Genomic DNA, 13,752 nt, shown 5'->3' with positions numbered 1-13,752 from the left:
GATCGTTACATCATCAACGTGGTATCTTCACATCTGTCTTCTGATCCTTGGCTCCCCTTGTTATTTGAGAATTCTACTCCTCTCCGTGTTTCGATGGTTTATTGTTTCTTTGTTCTTCTTGTGTTAGAGCGAGCAGGGCCGCACCAACTGAGAGCGTGAAAAAGACTTGCTGGCTCGTACTGCGATGTATTTTGTTGAATAAACTTTTTCTGTGCATCAGACTGTGTAGAGTGGGTTGAGTTGTCGCTGTCCGACAGACTCGGTGGAGTGAAATAATTGCAGAATTGCTAAGAAAATTGCGTGATGCTTCTGTACATAATCTGTGTGTAAAGTTGCTTTGAAGCTTGATATATTGTACGCTCTAATTTTCATACACTGTGAGAAGTGAAGTGAGTAAGATAGCCATCCTGATGTCTTATTCTGGGTTAGTGAGTGAGATGTCAGGCCGATAGAACAGGGTTCACAGCAGCCTGTTCTTACAATATAAAGGGAGAGACGTTATTCATGGCAGTTCACAAATAAATCTGGAGACTAGAGGAAGTGAGAGCCTGCACGATAGCAGGGGCGGAGCTAAAAGCCACAAACAGTGAGACCAGGAAGTGCAGCAAGGCAAAGTAAGAGGTAATTAAGTGCAAATGGGAAAAAGTATATGTTAATAACTTAACTAATAAGTGACATGTAACATTAACAATAGTAATAATATATATTTATATATATAATATATATAATAATATATAATATAATAATATATGACACAGTTTTTTAAATAAATCAGAATTAAAAGAAAGATACATAAACTTAGAAATGAATGTGACTCCGGTAATCATTCTGAGAATTAAACAACCCAACAACAAGAAGGAGATTAAGGAACCATCTGAGAAATGGAAAAACTAACAACGTTTAGATTTAGTATGGCCAAGAGAAGGGACCGTCGGTGTGAGCCTGTGTGAGGACATCGCATTAAAGACTACAAGCCCAAGGATAAGAGTAATAAACGACAGCGAAAAAGAGAGAAAGAACTAGAAACATTAAAACTAGTCAGAGATGAAGGCATTAATTACAGGGAAAACATAAAGAGAATTCTAACAGAAGTCTAACAATTCTAAAAAATAAAAAGGCATGGAAAAGAAAACGCCTAGATTAGCAAGCGCCCTGAGAGGGGGGAGAATAGCCATAGTTGATAGGACATGCAATTACATTCACATCCAGATAGATGCATTGACCCTGGCCAATATCATTTATACAGGGGTCACAGGGGCATTACTCCCCTTGGCAAACCGAAGACGTTGAAGCATTGATTCACAGATTACCTGGAATCCACAAGGGAGCTAGCCGCTAGATAAGACACTTCGAGGAAGAAACAGTGGGAAAGTTGCTTGCACTTGGCGACAATAAATCAGTGTTGGCAGAAGTTTTGGGCATAACCAAGATGGAGAATATCCTGCGAGACAATAGATGTGCATGGATGGCAGATGCAAGGGCCAATGGAATTGAGTTCAATGCTTACAGAAACCGCCTGTGGGCAGTCCTGAGAAAAGAGTACCCTGTCAAAATTGATCCTAACGCATTGAAGGGTGAAATCCTTATTGACACAGAAAAAACAGAAATATTAATACAGGATAAGTCACGGTGCAAGGGGGGAGAGAATGAGAACAGTAAAACAGAACAATGTGAAAATCTAGATCTTATGAAATAAGTTTAGATAATAAATCAGCATGTACACAAAAGTAAGTAGGGAGATCATATACGAGTCACAACAAAGAGTGTTTAGATGTACAGAGGTAAGGTGAGTAACTTAATAGAGGTAGTTAACCATCAAAGTTAAAGATAACAGGATCTGTTTTGTTTTGCTGTCTTTACTAATAAGCTACTGCATGAAACCTAAAGGAAGCATATACTGAACACTGCATGTTACCAGGCTGAGCTTTAACCTCTCAACCACTGCAAATGAAGTTTGGAAAACATGTGAATGTACATACGATGATTTTTTTTTTATTAATTAACGGTGTATATAGTGTTGTCTATTTGTGAGAGAACAACAGGGTACCAGGCTGCGGGTCAGAGATCCGGAGACCAGTGGGACCAGGGGACCAGGTGTACACAGAGATCTTCCGAAAAAGTGGCATGAGCCAAGGAGGGAGGGTCCTTACACCGTGGCTCGAGGGACACCAACAGCGGTCCAAGTGGAGGGGAGCACAACATGGTACCATCTGAACCACTGCACCAGGGCCTGGGTAGCAGCTGATCAAAAGGAAACAGTCAGGCGAGAGTAAAAGCAAAACGCTGCAGATTCATCTGCTGACACTAATGTGCTTTCTGATGTGGATGTTGCCAGGAAGCAGAACGTTGCAGGGACCAGCGATTAAGCAGCAGTGCCTGAAGGGCTGGATCAAAATAATGACCCAGCCACGGCAGAATGCGGATCAAAGGCAGGAATCAGATGAGTATGATGCAATTACACAGGCGTTAAACACAAGTGTAAATCAAAGTCCAACCCATGACCCAGGAAAGGAAGTAACAGACAGAGAGTCAAGCCCAACTCAGGGTTTAACTCAGAAGTTACATATTAATAAGGTGGCAGCTACAACCAGAGCTGACATCTCAGAATTATACACATCATGCATAGAACAGAGTTCAGAGGCTAAGGTCTCATCACACAAAGGCACAGTTAGACGTTCAGAGTCCTTTTCCAGTGTGCCTACTCTACAGGTTAGACAGGTTGTACATCCAATCTCCCAATAAGGAGCTTAGACCACCCCTTTAGGCAAGACATCTGCTCTTACTCCCTAAGGTTGAGGTTACTACTAGCCCCGCAGACCAACCAATTGAGCCTCACCACCTCGGTCAGTGGGAATTGACCCAGGTTTAATCCAAGGAACTATAACCCTCACACATCGATCAGCATGACAAATATGAGCCACAGTCAAGGAGTTTGAGGCCAGTGAAGGATTTAGGTTAGGAGCATGCTTCACACAATAGCTGGTATGAGTGGGCTTGGTATACAGCATATACAGAGAAATGACATCAAGTCAGTGTGAGGTTTGTGCAGAAGCCCCTAATACTCTTCCAACAGTAATCCCAGAGAACTATAGCTTTCAGGAGTGTGCCAAGGCACAACAGAAGGAGTGTAGAGAAGGTAACTTTATGCCCATAGACAGAGCACCCAGCATTTTCAGGCTGCCTATATACGGCATCCAATGTAGATTAATCTATGGATCACAACATATTAATTACTTGTTAAAAACATTTTTTTCAAGTTTAGAGAAGCATGTGCAGACTTTTCAAATTGCAACATCCCAGAGCGAGCCCCCCACAGATTTAAGTAGATACACTGGCTGGCTGAATATGAATGTTTCGTTAGTGAATGAGTTTCAGAGACAAGCAGTTTCCTGAACAGACCAGTGTGGTATGGTATATGTGGTAGTGTGGCCCAATAGATTAAACTTGTCACAATATAACTATGACACTACACACATGACATGTGTTGAGTGAGCAGACATACGCAGTAGCGGTTAGTTATTGAATGTTTGGTGGTAATGCAGGGATTAACATTGTTCCACCACGTTGGATCGGTCTTTGTACTTTACAAGTAAGTAAGTAAGTTAGTAAATACAAGTAATTTACAAGGGAGTAAGTGACTTAATTGGGGATCAGAGGCCTACAGATACAGGGCATAGGGTAAAGAGGCAATATGTTCCAGAGTCACATGTACATTTATATGAGATAATGAGCCCTAGAGGTATCCCTCGAGAAATAAGATGAGGTCAGAGCTGGAATCTATAGAATCCATATTCCTCTTGGTTACGCCAAACAGGAATGTAGCATTGAAAAATTATTATACATTTATTATAATCAACAACGGTTTATCAACTACATGAACAAGGCCCTTAGTGGCTTAGGAGAACAACTTCAAGAGGAACTAGTAGGATGGCTTGGCAGAGTAGACAAGCATTAGATTGGATGTTAGCTGAAAAAGTTGGTATGTGTGAAATGTTTTGAGAAGAATGTTGCACGGTACACACCAACAACACTGCTCCCGAAGGAGCGTTCTCAGTGGAAATGTCAAAACCTAAAGAATCAGGAAGTGAAGGAAAATGTAAACATAGAGGGGTCATGGGATTGGTTGGATCTAAAACTCTGTTGTTAAGGAGCAACACAGGTTAAAGTAACATTAATCAAATTCATAGTTTTGATCATAGTTATTCTGTTAGTTGGTTGCATCATGCCCATATTGAGAAATGTCCTCGCCAGAACTTTGCCAAACAGATGAATGTGACAGAGATTGGTGATTCGGAAACCAGATTTGTTTCCTATACCTGATTATTTGAAGAACATGGATGACAGTGGGATTCCCTGCCAGGGAAACTGGTACCCAATGGATTTTAAAGGGTTCTGAGTGTGAACTGAACTTTGTAACCTTTGCAGGATCATGAACTTTGTGAGTTCCCTGCCATTGTGAGTTTCTCGCTTAGCTTTGAACTTTGGATTTAAACACTCAGATGGATCTTTCGAATCGTGAATGGTCATCTATGAATTTTAAACTTTTGAATATTCATTTTAGAATTTCAAACTTTTAGCATTCTTTGTTTGGATTCCAACCTTCAAACAATGAATATTGAATATTGTACCTTCTCCCTCGAGATTAGATGTATGTAAGCACCAGATCACAGCGGATGATCTGTACAGTTGAAAGTGATGGTTGCAATCAAAAAAGAGAAGAGGAGTGTTGTCATTATTCACATTTAGTTTAAGATTCATTTTCAGACAGCTCTCATAATAACAATATCACCTATAACTATTATGACAGGTAATTGATTAGTAATCATGAGATGCCTTTTACATATAATCACCTATATATTTTTAAGTAATCTTTTTACTTGTACGTGATTAAATAGTGTGAACTGAATATCTTGTGTGTGGGAATATGTGGAATATGTTTGAGTAAGCCATTATGATGTGAATTTGGGATTCAATCAAAGACCAGCATATTTTTATTTATATTTTTCAATAACTAGTCCATCTGACTTATTATGATTTTGCATCTATCATTTACAGTTTGTTATTCTAAATTTTGTAGTATTACAAGTCACAACTATATGGATTTAATCAGTTAACATTTAATAAGAATTAACTTACAAATGTATACTTTTTAAATAGTTTTATCACTATTTTATTTTTATCACATGCTAAATGGTTAATGTGAAGAAATAAATGTAGCTAGCTGCTGCTCGTGCCTAGCGCAGTCGCCCATCATCCATGTTATGTCAAAACACAGCCAATGGGGACTATGCAGGACTTTTCTCAAGAATGTATCAAAAATGATTATATGATGAAGAAATGAAGGCAGGAGGTTTTTCACCTGCATGAGCCGTGGATGGTGAATTGATTTCTGATTATCACACTTTTTACTAATACTAATACTTTGATGAGGGTTTAGGAACCCTCAGAGGGGAAGAAAGTAAGGCTTTATCATTGAAAAAGTGTGTGTGCAACAAGAACAGTGGATAACAGGAAAAAGAGGCTGATAAGATCACATCCTGCCAGGTGAATAACAGGACTATTTATGGGCATGTTTGATGATGTTCTGGACACACATAGACACTGGGAGAGCCTTGGAAGTGATGGCCAGTAATAGGAGTGTACATATAAAACCATGGGGTGTGTAAACTTTGTCAACGTACAAACATCAGTATAAAATTAGAGATTGGAAGGAGACATTTGGGGATTTGTGTGACGAAGGTGTAGTGAGAGCTTCTGTCAATTTGTGTAAATAAAATTCCCCCTTGATGGCCGAGACGGTCTCTGCTGACTCATTTGTGGACCTATTTTTTTTTACAATAGATCGTTCTGCAATACTGCCTTTTGAGTTTACAGTTTTTTGTTTGTCACTGTTACTCATTACATGATTGCATACCTGCTAGAAAAGAGTAATAAGGCTTGAGGAGGTGAAGGCAAACTAACAAGCAACTTGTGAATGTGTGTTACCTGGGTGTCTGAGGTTGGCTGTGGGATCTTTAGCGGATGGGAAGGTGATGAACATCATGGGAATGTTACCCAACACATCCTCTCTGCTCAGAGAAGAGTAACCCTCCATACTTCACACACAGGACAGGGATGTGTTAAAATAACATTGAATGTATTGTTAAACGAATATATAAACTAAATAGTATATATTATTTTTTATATAAAAAACCTACAGTGAGTCCAAATCATTGTCTTTATACATCCAGAAGTTGGTAGAAACAATTCCCAGCTCCTCTTTGGTTCCATCCAGACCAACAAAGACCAAGAAGGACCCCATACCATGACGCACCAAACCTAACAGTGACTGGATCTCTAAACAGGCAAACATTACAAAAAATAAGCTGTTGAAAAAGATGACAAATGAGAAAATAGTGCAATGTACTATTAAGTAGCTGCAGCCAAGCCGAGTCCACATACTGTGTTACCTGGTTTGTCTTGTATGGGCTGAGGCAGAAATTTCTGGAAGGTGTTGAAGATTCCTGCATTAGAAATAACAACAGGGGCTTGGACCTCAATCTCCTCTTGTCCTTTAAGCACTGCCACACCTGAAACACATAAACAGTGTTAATCCCAACGAAATATACAGCATCACAGACACAGTTACTGCTGTACCAGCTGCTAAGCTGCTAAAATGGTTGAGCCACTATAATGGTAAACCCCTAGACCTAACAACAAATCATTTTGCTAGTGCTTCCTTTTACTAATGTATCTATCCACATTCATTTTATTGGTCAGTTTTTAAAAACCTAGAAGTCAGGCAACGGACTTACAATGTGCTTATGGAGGCTTCTGGCTTGGACCCCAAAAGACTCAAAGAACAGTTATGCTTAAAAAGCTAAATAGGGAGTCAAAGGCTACTTTCATATTACAAGCAAATTTGGCCCATATCTGATTCAGATTTGACTGACTGGATGCTATGTGGATATGAGTGTTTGACTAATTTTAGCTAAGCTACCTAATTAGCTAGTCATTCCACCATACTTTCATGCTACCCTTGTTATATAAAATGTGCCGAACTGGTAACCCATCTGGCAATAGCAATGTGTAAGATACACTGTTGTCAGGTCACTTCAAAATGAATGTGAACCTTCGACCCACACCAAATAGGTCCACTGACGATGCCATCACCACTGCTCTTCACACTGCAATGACCCACCTTGAACATCAGGGGAGCTAAATGAGGATGCTTTTCATTGACTTTAGCTCTGCCATCAATACTATCATCCCCAGCAGACTGGTTCCCAAACTCATAGGCTTAGGACTCTCCCAACTCTGTCTCTGGTTCAAGGACTTTCTGTCTAACTGCCCCCAGACCGTTATAGGTGCAACCGGCATTACACAGATGATTGTTCATTTGTGGCCCAATTTGAACTTCCAGTTTGATCAAGAGAAGGCCTCAAATGATCAAACTAAGACCAGGCCTGAAAGCCTGTCGCACGGCCCTTTGTTCCTGATCATATGGCAAGGACAAAGTAATCCCATGTGAACCAGCAGGATCACACAGGACTTTCCAAGGGACCCCAAACTGTCAGCCACCATTGCAGCCAATGGGCCTCATTTATCAAACTTGCGTGGAAACGGGTGCAGATCTGAGCGCATAATTGGTCGTAGAAAAGGACCCACGTGTGATTTATGAAACATTCGAGCGGGCCTTGATAAATGCGGCGGTTTAATTTGATCGTCATTAACATGTTACGCCCCTAAATATTCCTGGTTCGGAGGCCTCACCCATTGAGGTCAAACGCGGGGAGGAAGAACGCAGATTAGAAAAGAAACTTTTCCGACACACAGATCGGCATCCTGACAGCCGAGATGGAGCAAAATAAAGATGTGCTTTTTGGCAGTCTTAAGAGTGGAATAAAAGGGGCCCATAAAAACACTGTATGGAAAAAAATAAACCGAGGGATTCAAACCGAAGCAGCGCTCCACTGTGACCCGAGTGCGCCTGTGCGCACTGTTGGACAGGTGTGCCGTATTCAGCCCCCTTGCCGTGAATTGCACCCCCTCGCATTATAGCTGATATTCAAAAGATCCATTTAATTCATTTTATAATTATGGCTGCAGTTTATTTCCACAGAATATAAAAAAGGTGTTGTTTTGTGTTCGCTATCATCCAAGTTTGTGACTTTAAACTCTTTAAAATAGTTTAAAGACTGTAAGTAACCAATATTCTGACCGTTGGGGGTTACCAGGATATATATAATTACTCCTATAGGTGGAAACAACAGCCTTCTGATCCAGAATATCACCTATAATGCGAGGGGTGCATTTTACGGCCGGGGTATTGAATACGGCACAACACTGGCGCTACCGGTGGGTCATTAGGTATTCCGTAAGAGAATACCTTTGTCACCTAGAAGAACCATACCAAGAGGAGATGAATTTGGCTCTGCAGTGCGTCTTGCTGCAGCCACGCGCCAACACATTCATTCATTCATTCAATGTCGGGGGGCTGGAGCCGAGCTGTTTTGATATTTAAAAGAATCGTGTGTGTCCCCCCCTGGCCACCTGGCCACAACGTTTAAAAGCGATAGCTTGGCATCACAAGTCACCTGTACATTTATCGAGTGGTAGTTTTTGCGATTGATGAATGCGTAATTATTCATGGATGGTGCCTTCAGACGCACATGAGTACAATCAATCGCTCCAACCACAATTTTTATATATTTTTTATTCGTTTTAAGAATCCGTTTTGATCTGTTCTTAATATGTGACTGCTTATGCTTAATGACAGCTGAGGTTTGTTAATTATTTTCAGTTGTGTTGTGCTGTGCTGCACCGCAAATACACAGGCTCAAATGTGCGTACACGACCTCAGACCTGACGTGAGATTTGATCGTAGCTCCCGCTCACGTCCAAATTGATAAATACCGACGTTTGCCAGGAAATGGTCGTACGCACGTTTTTCTGCCGTACGTTCGTTTGATAAATGAGGCCCATTGTGTTTATGTTAGCAATGCTCCACACAGTTTTTGCATGCTCATTACCACTCTGTTAACTATCACTGTATCTGAAAAGACTACACACACATAACTTGGAGTTGGCCCGAACACACTGTCAGTGAATTTACATGCAGTTTAAAAACCTGATATTTGGGTTAAGGGAAGGCCCTGGTTTCTTAAATACAATGTAAACACCATACCCTGGGTAATATCGGGGGTTCTCATACCCCGGTTAACAGACCTAGAGAACTCCTCCAGTTTCCCGATTATTTGTACATGTAAACAGCATTCTCGGATTATTACAGCGTTTCTTGTATGCGCATGCTCCCCCACTCCGCGGCAGTGGCTTTTGCCCCAAAAATAGAATAAACAACATGAAAAAACAACAATAATAGAGTGTTACCTTTAAACCAAGGGAGGACTTTGCAACGGCAAGTAACAACACTACCAAGAAGACCCGTTTCGGTCGTAATTTTGTCCAAAAGTCGGACGTTTGTGATTTTGACAAAGGAGAGCCGGAAAAAAAGCTGTGTTCAGTCCAGCTGTATGTTGGCGGAGCGCCACCTACTGTACTGGTGTTCGAGTTACTCCATCATTTTACCATTCAACCCCTGCTCATGTATACGAGGGGAAATTTAATAATCCTATTATTCCCTTAACCTCGGAAAGGCCTTTTTCGGGTTACTGATGTGCAAGTAAACGCACTGACTGAGATAATTCAAACCGGTTGCACACTGCCCTTCCTATAGGACATAAACTCTTGCTGCCTGGGCAGGGCAGCCAACATCCAGAAGGACCTGTGCCATACTGGACACAACCTGTTCCACCTGCTGCCCTCTGGCAGACGGTACAGGTCTCAAAGGTTGCACAAACAGACCCAAAAACAGCTTCTACCCCACAGCCATACGTAAGCTGAATAATGAAAAAAAAAAAAAGAATACATTCACTTTCAACTACATCTCATTTCCAAACACCTTAAAGGAAGACAACACTACTGTGCAATACCCTTTACCTCAGCTGCTTTCCTTATTTATTTTTATATTTTATCTTCATTGGTTATTTGTATATATTATTTGTTATACATATATTTTACCCTTCTTATATTTTTAAAATGTGTTGTTGTAAATTGCACCATCTGGATGACACTTAAATTTTGTTGTACTATGTGCAATGACAATAAAGAGATTCTGAGATTCTGAGAAGATCTGATCTGGGGAATTAATTGGAACTGAGCAGTAAGCCCTGTGATTTAAACAGCAAAAGATTCCATGAACAGAGTGAGCTGTGCACACTTTCATGGAGGAGGCCATTGCATCCCAGAACTTGTCTCCCCTCTCTTCCTCACCGTAGGCCTTTCCCTGCTGGTTGAGCAGGATGCGTTGTACAGGAGCTCTGACCAGCACATCACCGCCTGCCTGCTGAATGACAGGGATCATGTGAAAGGCAAACTCACTGGCACCCCCCCGTGGGTAGTATGCGCCACGTTTGTAGTGGTGAAGAAGGAGAGCATTGATGAGAAAACTGGACTCTTTAGGCGGGACACCTAAAATGACATAAAACAGAACATTGAGGAGGATATACAGAATGTGTGTGAGCTGTGATGCATGTGAAGGTGGTATATCCATCACCATAGAATAGGTAGGCAGACAATGCCTGTAGGTCCTTGTTCTTTGTGAGGTGGGACATTATTTCTGAATGGTTGGTTGCTGCTAGACGGAACACTGAAGAGATGCAATCTAATAGGCCGGTTCGAACCAGGAAGTTAGCCAGCCAATAAGGTATGATCTTCAAGGTGGCGATAAGTGGCGTCCGCTGGGAGGCTAGCTGCAAGAGGAAGACATACAGGCCCATTTATCATCAGGACAATAGACTTTTCCTTTAAAGTTCCATCAATATGAGAAATGCGAAGTGTTTTGCATTTCTCATCATCAGGCAGCAAGCGGTTGCCCAGCTGTGGCAACCGCTTGCTGTAAACAGGGCAGCAGCAGCAAGGTGTGAGAGGTTGGCCACTCTTATCAATTCAATTCAATTTTATTTATAGTGTCAAATCATAGCCAAAGTTATCTCAGACACTTTACAGAGTAGGTACTATCTAGACCACACTCTATGACTTACTTAGGATTTTACATAGACCCAACAATTCCCCCATTGTACACGGTGGCAATGAAAACCTTCCCTATAACAGGCAGGAACGTCAAACAGACCCAGCTCTATGGAGGACAAACATCCGTCTTGACCGGTTGGGGAGGAAGAAAAGGAGAGAGAAAGAGAGAAAAGACAGACAGATTGACAGAGAGAGACAAAGACAGACACAAAGACAGACTTCCAAAGATGCAAGCAACCACAAAAGTAACAGTAACTATACTAATAATTAAAGTAATGTAAATATAACTTATATGGCACTTAATACAGCAGAATAGCGAGAAACAAGCACAGCCAAGGTGACAGAAAATGAAAATTACTAACAATTATGATGGTAGATATGATGTTGAATTAGTAACGTGTTACATATTCATGTTACAGCAGCAAAGTGGATAAAAAACATCAATAAGAAAAAATAAATTCTCGATAAATATAGAAAACTATGAACAATAAAAACACAGGGAAGTATAAAATATAGGAATAACAGGAACAATATATACAATATCTTCAAATGTTTAAATTCACACTAAGGCGCAGGTAAAAATAAAGTACTATTACTATTGCACATCGTGATTAAAATTCACCTGGTCTAAATATTTCACACTGAAGTTAACCCAGTTGGTGAATATTATAGTGCAGTTATTGTCATTATTTATTGTTGGTTTGGTTTTGGTTTGTGTGGTATGAGAAAGAGAGAAAAGACAGACACAAAGAAAACTAGACAGAGACACACTTCCAAGGATGCAAGCAACCACCACCACGATCAGCAGAGACCTGCAAGACAACAAAGCACAAACAACTCCAGGGAAAAAGTTGAATTAGTAACATGCATTGATGAGGCATGGATGATACAGGTAGAGAGGATAGAAGCTCCGAGTATCAGGAACAGGATCATCCCCCAGCAGACTAGACCTAAAGCAGCATCATTAAGCAGAACAAAATCAGCTTAGGACCCGTACATGCAGGCTCTAAGAGAAATTGAATGCCAATCACAACATAGCTAAGGACTCGTAAGCCCTAGCTATAAGCTTTATCAAAGAGGAAACTTTTGAGTTTACTCTTAAATGCCTCCCAAACAACACTTGGGAGTTGGTTCCAGAGGATCGGAGCTTGGTAGCTGAAGGCTCTGCCTCCCATTCTACTTTTGGAGACTCTAGGAACGACAAGTAGCCCTGCATTCCCAGAGCGCAGCGATCTAGTCGGGTAACACGGAACTATGAGCTCTTTAAGATATGACAGAGCCTGACCAATAAGAGCTTTGTAGGTAAGGAGAAGGATTTTAAATTCTATTCTAGATTTTACAGGTAGCTAGTGAAAAGAAGCTAAAACCGGAGAAATGTGTTCTCTTTGATTTGTTTTATTCCTCAAATAACTCAGTATTATGTAAAAAGTCAAACAGCTGATTGGCGACTAATTTCACAAGGATCTTAGAGAGAAAAGAAAGGTTGGATATAGTGCTATAGTTGGTAGTGAGTAGGTTTATGTACACTGACTAAAACCAATTGAATCTAATAGAGATATGAATGCAATACTAAGGCTATTATTATCAACGTCCACGTGAATATTTAAATCTGCTACAATGATTACTTTATTTAAGGACTAAATTTGACAAAAATCTGAGAATTTAGATAGAAATTCGAACAGACAGATAGGAGTACGGATCAGGAGCACGGTACACTATAACAAATAGAATTGGCTGCACTGTTTTCCACAAGTCTTTCAAATGAATTATAATTTAGATTAGGTTTAGGGTTGATTAATAGGTCTGAGTCATAAAAAGCTGGTGTATTAAACTGTGACTCTTCATCCTAATCCCAACACTGGGTTATCATGGTTTTAGACTGCTAACAACTACCTCCAGGTTTTTAGATAGGTTAGCGGCACCCTCCAAAGTAGGATGAATGCCATCTCTCCTAATAAGACCAGGTTTTCCCCAGAAAGACTGCCAATTATCTAGGAAGGCTACATTATTACCAGGCACCATCCAGACAGCCAGCAGCGGAATAATGACTTTCGGCCATACATGTCATCGCAAGTCAAGTTGGGCAGGGGACCAGATATCAAAATTACGGAGTCCGACATAGTTTTTGCATATGCACACACCGATTCCACATTCATTTTAGTGACCTCCGATTGACGTAATCGGGTGACATTACCGCCAACGTGAATAACAATCTTACATTATTTACACTCATCCTTAGCCAGCAGTGTCCGATAGGACTCCATGTCGCCCGCACTAGCCCCTGGGATGCATTTGACTATGGTCCCTGGTGTCGCTAAATTCACGTTTCTCAGAATGGAGCTGCCAATAACCAGTATTGTTTCCCCAGCAGGTGTGTTACTGAGTGGAGAAAACTTGTTTGAGGGCAAGCAGAAGCTAATGCTACACTATGTGGCTTCGCACCGGCTAAACTTCTAGGTGGCCGGCTAGCTACTGTAGCATGAGACTGAGCTTCCATGGTGCCTCATAGAGCCGTGCCTCTAACTCACTGAGCCTCGCCTCCAGCGCTACAAATACACTACACTTATTACATTTACTATTATCACTAAAGGAGGCAGAGGAGTAGCTAAACAAAAGAAACTCAGAGCAAGAGAGAGCGGGAGAGAGAGCGGAGGAAGCCATCGCCAGCCGTGAAGCTAACTG

General features: G+C 41.0%; 1 protein-coding gene across 1 annotated transcript in view; it reads right to left on the bottom strand.

Annotated features, from left to right (window-relative positions):
• Nucleotides 1-13,752, bottom strand: part of LOC310959241 (all-trans-retinol 13,14-reductase-like) — a gene marked incomplete at its 5' end in the record, with an annotated part of 50,938 nt that overhangs the window by 15,827 nt on the left and 21,359 nt on the right. Inside the window, 5 exons of the mRNA XM_083930528.1 lie at nt 5,986-6,095; nt 6,198-6,336; nt 6,450-6,569; nt 10,312-10,509; nt 10,595-10,790. Of these exons, the coding sequence (XP_083786654.1) occupies nt 5,986-6,095; nt 6,198-6,336; nt 6,450-6,569; nt 10,312-10,509; nt 10,595-10,790 (763 nt within the window). The remainder of the gene's footprint in view (nt 1-5,985; nt 6,096-6,197; nt 6,337-6,449; nt 6,570-10,311; nt 10,510-10,594; nt 10,791-13,752) is intronic.

This window comes from Echiichthys vipera, assembly GCF_963691815.1.
Source record: "Echiichthys vipera genome assembly, chromosome: 17".
NCBI lineage: Eukaryota > Metazoa > Chordata > Actinopteri > Perciformes > Trachinidae > Echiichthys > Echiichthys vipera.
The sequence above is the reverse complement of the archived record's forward strand: the minus strand, read 5'-3'. Positions and strand labels throughout refer to the sequence as shown.